Source organism: Triticum aestivum, chromosome 1B (genome assembly GCF_018294505.1).
Source record: "Triticum aestivum cultivar Chinese Spring chromosome 1B, IWGSC CS RefSeq v2.1, whole genome shotgun sequence".
In the NCBI taxonomy this organism is placed as follows: Eukaryota; Viridiplantae; Streptophyta; class Magnoliopsida; order Poales; family Poaceae; genus Triticum; species Triticum aestivum.
The window spans coordinates 500,270,371-500,277,762 of NC_057795.1; the positions used below are offsets into that span (position 1 = coordinate 500,270,371).

At 42.7% G+C, this 7,392-nt stretch overlaps 1 protein-coding gene across 1 annotated transcript; it reads left to right on the forward strand.

Annotated features, from left to right (window-relative positions):
- The first annotated feature begins 346 nt into the window (after nt 1-346).
- On the forward strand, nt 347-6,581 carry LOC123134941 (serine/threonine-protein kinase Nek4). The gene is made up of 15 exons (XM_044554091.1): nt 347-589; nt 896-1,114; nt 1,211-1,277; nt 1,366-1,431; nt 1,517-1,563; nt 1,642-1,687; nt 1,785-1,865; nt 1,943-1,985; nt 2,084-2,133; nt 2,443-2,524; nt 2,618-2,667; nt 3,552-3,625; nt 3,986-4,037; nt 4,189-4,836; nt 4,922-6,581. Exons 2-15 carry the CDS (start codon nt 1,017-1,019, stop codon nt 6,362-6,364), a joined length of 2,847 nt encoding a protein of 948 aa, XP_044410026.1. The 5' UTR covers nt 347-589; nt 896-1,016; the 3' UTR covers nt 6,365-6,581.
- Nucleotides 6,582-7,392: the final 811 nt, after the last annotated feature.

The window sequence follows — 7,392 nt, forward strand, 5'->3', positions numbered from 1 at the left end:
AATGAGTGAATCTACACTCTAAAATATTTAGGAACGGAGGGAGTAGAAGGAACCTGGAAAGACAAATATTTAGGAACGGGAGTAGAAAGGACCTGGAGTTTTCCCGCAAAAAAAAGAAAAAAAAAAGAGAAGGGACCTGGAGTTACCTGCTCAGGAGCCAGGGCAGTACTTAGTGGGAGATATGCTTTGCAAGTTGCAATATCCCTTTTAAGCCACTAGGCATCTCCCTCGCTTAATTTAATTTCACTGATTAGCACCACTCCAGCTTTTAACCCCAACCCCGTCAGGCCATCGCCACCACTCGCTGTTGCGGCGATGCTGCGTATATAAGCAAGCTAAGCAAAGCCACGGAGCAAACTCGTTCGCCTTGAACCAACACCGTCACGCCGCATCAAAGGCTCCATCCACCAAAACATTAACAAATCACAGGCGAGGCGACCGCCAGCGAGGAGTGTGCCCGCCGCCGAAGCCGCAGGCGCACGAGCTCCAGCCGCGCGAGCCGGCCAGCGAGGCCGTCCGGAGATCCCCTCCGGCGCCGAGGAGGCCCCCCGCCGCCGCCCGCCGGCCAATGCAGCCGGCCAGCCCCGCGGTAAGCAGACCCCGCTGCCTCGGCCCGGTCGCGCGCGGTTGGTGTGATCCGCAAACCTGCTGCTACTGTTCTGGATAACTGCTGCCCTCTCCATTTCTGTCTCTGTACTATCTGCGAAGTAGTTCATCGGTTCCCGTGCTAATCTGTAATCTCTCGGCTTGTTCAAACAGTGCCCTCTCCTGGTCTCCTTTCTAGGAAAAGGCAGCGAGTGCTGGGCTGATTTTGATTGGGTTGGGTGGCACGTGACGCGAGTACGCTTTGGCTAAAGTTGTTTGGCTTATGCACTTGTCCCGCTGCTTTTCGCAGGACCTGGTGGTAAGGATGCGCAGGCGTTTGAACCGCAGCATGGGCACGGCGGGAGGAATTTGAGGCGACTTGCTGCAGTGAAAGGCTGTGATTGTTTTCCGTTACGGGCTGGGGACGCGTAATGGAGTCCCGCATGGACCAGTACGAGATCATGGAGCAGATTGGGCGCGGCGCCTTCGGCGCCGCCATCCTTGTGAATCACAAGATCGAGAAGAAGAAGTACGATATAGTAGTATCTTTTTTTCACTTCCAAGCGTAGATTCTGTTTCCACCCGTCGGATGAAGGTGACAGCAACGGCTGTGATCTGATTGCAGGTATGTGCTGAAGAAAATCCGTCTCGCGAGGCAGACGGAGCGCTGCCGCAAGTCTGCTCATCAAGAGGTTTGAGAAAGAAAAATCCCTTGGGCTTTGTTTGTTGATTTATTGGTGCTATTTTGGGGAATTGGTCTAAGTGAAAAGTAAATTGCAGATGGCTCTCATCGCTCGACTACAACATCCTTACATTGTAGAGTTCAAAGAGGCCTGGGTTGAGAAGGTTTATATTTTAACCTTTATTTTGCTTTGTTTGTTGGCTTTGAAATTTCAACTGAACTTATTTACTGACAAGGAGAGTTATGCAGGGTTGCTATGTCTGCATCATCACGGGCTACTGCGAAGGGGGGGATGTGTGAGTGTTATTTGGTGCTTCGGAGTTCAGTTTCTTGTTTCCATGTCTCTTAAATTGTACTTTGTTCTTTAAAAACAGGGATGAGCTGATGAAGAAATTAAATGGTACTTACTTTCCTGAGGAGGTATGAGATAATTTATCTGTATTGTTCATCTGAATTAGATTAAAAACACATCCAACATCGAGCTCATAATACTGATTGATCACTGATTGTTCCTCAGAAATTGCTGAAATGGTTCGCACAGTTGGTATTGGCTGTTGACTACTTGCATTCGAACTATGTCTTGCATCGTGATCTGAAGGTAAGCAGCAATGGGTATAGTCATCGCCAATTATTTTATACGGTGGAAACATTGACGATTGTTCCTCATAATTGCAGTGCTCCAACATATTTCTCACCAAAGATCATGATATACGCCTTGGTCAGTTCCTGATTACAGATAGTACAGTACTGCAAGTTATTTCACACTACTTTTAACCTTTTGTTTTATCAATTAACAATCCATTGGTTTGCATGCAGGAGATTTTGGCCTAGCCAAGACTCTGAAGGAAGATGATTTAACTTCTTCAGTATGATCCTTTTTCCTATCTCCTGATGATCTCTGTGTAAAACATTTGCATTGCCATAGCCTTTCCTACTGTTAGAAGGGCATTCCATTTATTGAGCTATTAATACCTCTCTCATATGGTGCATCACCAATGACAGCATGATGTTTGTCATGTGCATATACCTCATGCTATTTATCGTCTTCTTCTTCCCTTATTAACCACAAACAATGTAGGCGCGTAAATTCATCTGTATTGTGGAGAACATAAAGTCAGGATCATTTTTATATGCTCAGACTTTGCTGGATACTAACGCTATTATGTTTCCTTTAGGTCGTCGGAACACCGAATTACATGTGCCCGGAGCTGCTTACAGACATTCCCTATGGATTCAAGTCGGACATTTGGTCGCTTGGTAAAAATAATTAACATCAGGCTAATGTTTCTGTACTATTCCTAGATTACCACATATTTTCTTATGAATTTAATATAACTTTGTCGTTTATAGGATGCTGTATGTATGAGATGGCGGCCCATCGACCTGCTTTCAAGGCTTTTGTGAGCTCTTACCTGATCTACTTTTTGCTTAAGAATCATTGGTATCCTGGGTGTATTATAAGTTGAACATTTACCTTTTCCATCTTACATTCCGAATGGGCCCATACCCGTAGTTTTTCTGGCTTAGTAGTTTAATACTCCTATGTTGAAGAAACTGCAATATTTTGGTAGAACTAGCTAAGATCTGGTTAGCTCTGTAGTCCATCCTGTATATTCTCTTACGGAAATACTTTGCAGATGCTATACAATATAAAATGGAACATAAACTAACTCTGCATGTAAACTTATTTCCTATGTAAAGATTCTTTTCGAGACAATATTCAAAAGTGCTTTAGGCCGAATTACATGAACAAAGCAATTACCATGGGATATTGCCTAAATTCAGTAAAAAGAACTAAATTAGTATTCCCTCGGTAAACTAATATAAGAGTGTTTAGAACACTACTTTAGTGATCTAAACGCTCTTATATTAGTTTACAGAGGGAGTATATCAGTTCATAATTGACATGTACTAACTCACATATAACTATTCATATTTTAGAGCATTTGAGCATTAAAGTTTTTTTAAAATTCTCGCAACATTTCAAGTAACTTCTATATAAGTTTGTCAATTATATATTTGCTTTTGTAAAAAATATTGCTAATGGTGTTTATGATTCATCCAAAGCTAACTATTTAGTTACATACAGTATCAAAGTTTGGAACATATGAGGTACCCAAAATATCTTCTACAAGAAAATGGTGAAATAAAATTAGTATGATCTGTTAAAACTCTACAATAAAAGATCTACAATGCTGGGTTTCCTGGTTGTTACTTGGTGACGCTACTATTTGCAGTTTTCTTTAACAAATCAGTGGACTTACCCGATTAAGAATGCTTGCAGGATATGGCTGGATTGATAAGTAAGATAAATAGGTCCGCGATGGGTCCCTTGCCTACCTGCTACTCCTCTTCTATGTATGTGCACTTTTCTTCATAGAGTCGGTTGTGTAAAAGCTATACATTCGTTAAAAGTTGTCTTGTCATTTGTCTCATTTCAATCACATGATCTGTACTGTGGTAATCATCCTTGGTTCTTATGCTTCAGAACCAAGTAATGATTTGGTAGCATCTGTACTGATGTTGGTGTATTACAGTTTATATGTCTCTTTTAAGTCGCAAGTGTATGTCCTTTTTAAGTCTTATCATTTGTCTCATTTCAATAACATATTGTAAGTCATCATCCTCAATTTTTATGCTTCACAACCAAGTAATGATTTGGTAGCTTCGCAAAGAATATACCACTCTAATGGTTTCCCCTTTTGCTGTTAAATACAGGAAATCTCTTATCAAAATTATGTTGCGGAAGAATCCTGAGCATCGACCTACTGTAAGCTACTATGAAGCTGGAAACCTTCTGACTATAGCCTTGTCTCTTCCACTCTTTCTTTCGAAAGGCCGTAGCTGATCTTTATTAAGAAAGAACAAGAGTTTACAAGTACAGCATGATCTCTGAATAAAATGTAATGTCCTGTGAACAGGCATCGGAGATTCTGAAGAACCCATATCTGCAGCCTTATGTTGATCAATGTCGTGCTCTTTATGATGCTTCAAATACCATGCGGACACCACCGAAATCATTGTCCACTTCACGGAGCAGTCAGAGAAGCATGTCTGAAAGCCAAAGCAGCAGCATGTCTAGTAGTGATATAGACAGCACACTATCAAGTGACAGAAGCACATCAGGTGGAGCTGCAAGTACTGATACCAAGGTCATTGATACTCGAAGCGTTCATGATGTGGATCGAGATAACTCAGATGAGAAGTGTGCAACGCCAGAAGATCTCAGAGGCAACAAAGACCTGAAAAGACAAGATTCATCTAAATCCATAGATCAGCATCACAGGGGTGAGAGTAAGCAACCGAAAATCATTGAGAAGATAATGACAACCTTAAGAGAGGAGAGCAGGCTTAGAGAAAGCAATACTCCTGCAAGAACTAGAGGCGTAAAGCCGAGTTCTGCAGCCAGTAATAAGAATGAAGCAGAGCAACCATCAGATACTTCAAGGTTTAACAACAATAATGCTTCATGCAGATCAAGGTCTGGTGATGATTCATCTCATGGATTGGTCAGTACCAACGATGGATGCGTGAACTCAGTGCAAGCTTCACCACCCTCGAAGCAACTGGTATGAACCTGCTTCCTTTATATCATAGACAAAATCCAATTCGTTTTCTATTGCTAACAACTTTCTCCTGCTACTGGTCATGCAGTTACCTATTGTTGAACACCGTTCAAATATCAGAACCTCTCGGTCATCAACTCCTGAACCTGCCAAACAGGTCATTGAAAATGGTTCGGCAGTTTCAGCGAAGTCAAAAATGAAGACCCCGAGTAGTGCTACTAGACGGGCTAGCCCTCAGCGACGAGTGGGTGTAGGGACAACTGGCCTCCCAGCCACTGTGCAAAAAGGAGCTCAAACTAAGGTCATGGTGGAGGGTGAGAAAAGTCCATGCCAACGTGTCCATTCTCCAGATAATACCCCTGGTGATCTTCCACTTACTGTAAGGCCATCCAAAATTCCTTCAGAAGGTCTGAACATCATGCCAAACAACTCACATGCAAAATCTGCTCCCCGAGAATTGTTTACTGTCGCAACTAAGGAAGACATCAGCCCTTGCTCAAGTTCAACAGTTGGTTGTGTTGAAAAGATCGACCAGTCTGAGATATCTGAACCTAACCCACCAGCCTGCTTGATTTCATCGCACACAAGCTCGGTGCCTGATGCTGCTGCTGTGCCAGAAGACAATGGCCTTACAGCCATACCACGTTCAGAAATTAACACAGAAAAATCGCAGAGGAGTGCGGTTAGTAATGATTCAAGCCTGAGCTCTGCTTTGGGTCCATCCATTCCGAGCTTTGAACAGGAGTTTGTTTGCAAGGATGATGTGCAATCCAGTAAGCATGGGCAGAATATGGCCACATTCCAAAGTGGTGAGGATAAATTTACTGTCCAAGAGCTTCTCTCATCGATGCTACCATACGATTCTTCGGTCTCAACAGCAGAAGATACGATGTTGGATAAGGGACCCAATTCTGTTCAGTCAATGAAGAAACAAACATCAATGAAGAAAGAAACAGGTCCTCATTTAAACCCACTGGTTGATGATGCCATGCGGCAAATCAATTTCAATGTCAGCAATGAGCAGCCAATATCAGAAAATGTTCAAGGGGAGACTCAGAACATGGATGTCAGCAAACTTCTGAATGTGGTAAGAGAAGATCTGGAAGTAAGAAGCAGCTCATGCTCATTAAACTCACTGCCTTCTACACCTCTTCCCTCAGTTGCTTCCGAACAGCATGCTTTGGGAAGCAATGCTGCCTGCAAGATACCAGCCGGCTCAGACACAGCAAGATTATCTAGTGCCATCGTCGATGTGAGATCTTACATCTCTGAGGCCAACATTGTTGTCAAGGAGGAGACATCCCCTGCCAAGGAAATGCTCGACGTCACGTCATTTAGGCAGCGGGCCGAGGCTCTTGAGGGGCTCCTTGAGCTCTCCGCGGACCTACTGGAAGACAACAGGTTGGAGGAACTTGCTATTGTTCTGAAGCCATTTGGGAAGATGAAGGTCTCTCCAAGAGAAACGGCAATCTGGCTGGCTAGAAGCTTTAAAGGGATGATGAATGACGAAGCGAGTCGCACGTCAATGTGAGTATCTGTATTTTTGTAGCCCGGAGGGGCCTTTTTGTTTGCTCCCCCCTTGTGCTCCGAGCTTACCGAAACTCGCTTGGTTTTATAACAGCGTGTGGTTTGTGTTGCCTGGTTTTTCCTTTTGATTCAACCATTCTTTGTGGCGTATGTTGTACATAGCCAAGACTTGTAAACAGAATAAATATCCCTTCAGTACTGCAAATGGTTTAAGTTCTGCATACGCATTCGTCGGAACATGTGGGAAAACGTGATCAAAACATGCTGCTTTTCCGGCCTTCAAAGAGACCAGATTACTGCAGCTACTCCCATAGAAATTTTCTTGCACATGAGAAACATGGACATGTGGTAAATTGAAGTATTAGTCAGAGAAGCATCTGTCAAAGTCGCTCTTTCCCCCACTCGCCAGCCAGCCGTGCCTTAAGTTTGTCCTCATCAACAGTTTTCCAATTAGATACTTTCAACCTGCTAGCATTAAGAGACAACCCCAAATATTTTGATAAGCCAGCAACCCCCTGACAGTTGAACAGATCACCATATTGTTCTACTCCCTCTGTTCCTAAATATTTGTCTTTTTAGAGATTTCAAATTGACTACCGTATACTAAATATTTGTCTTTTTAGAGATTTCAAATTGACTACCGTATACGGATGTATATAGACATATTTTAGAATGTAGATTTACTCATTTTGCTCCGTATGTAGTCACTTGTTAAAATCTTTAGAAAGACAAATATTTAGGAACGGAGGAAGTACTTTTCATCATGCTCAGGCACCATCAAGGCCTCACTTTTCTGGAAGTTGATTTTTGTACCAGACATCATTTCAAACAAAGTATAATAGTGGCTTCAATTTCCTAGCCCCCTCCATGTCATCCTTAATGATCAAAGTGGTATCATCGACATATTGTAAAATGACAATCCATTTGTCAATATTTTTTTGGCAAATCCATTTGTCAATCAGATGATCCGCATAACCAGTAAACAAGCCATTGTTCTAAGTATTACGTACCATCTTCAGGCAGTCGGATTGC

Excerpts from the sequence above, each read along its gene's own strand:
- LOC123134941 (XM_044554091.1), top strand. The coding sequence starts at position 1,017 with ATGGAGTCCCGCATGGACCAGTACGAGATCATGGAGCAGATTGGGCGC. Across the intron at positions 1,115-1,210 it reads CACAAGATCGAGAAGAAGAA|GTATGTGCTGAAGAAAATCC; the intron begins GTACGATATAGT and ends ATCTGATTGCAG. Across the intron at positions 3,626-3,985 it reads ACCTGCTACTCCTCTTCTAT|GAAATCTCTTATCAAAATTA; the intron begins GTATGTGCACTT and ends TGTTAAATACAG.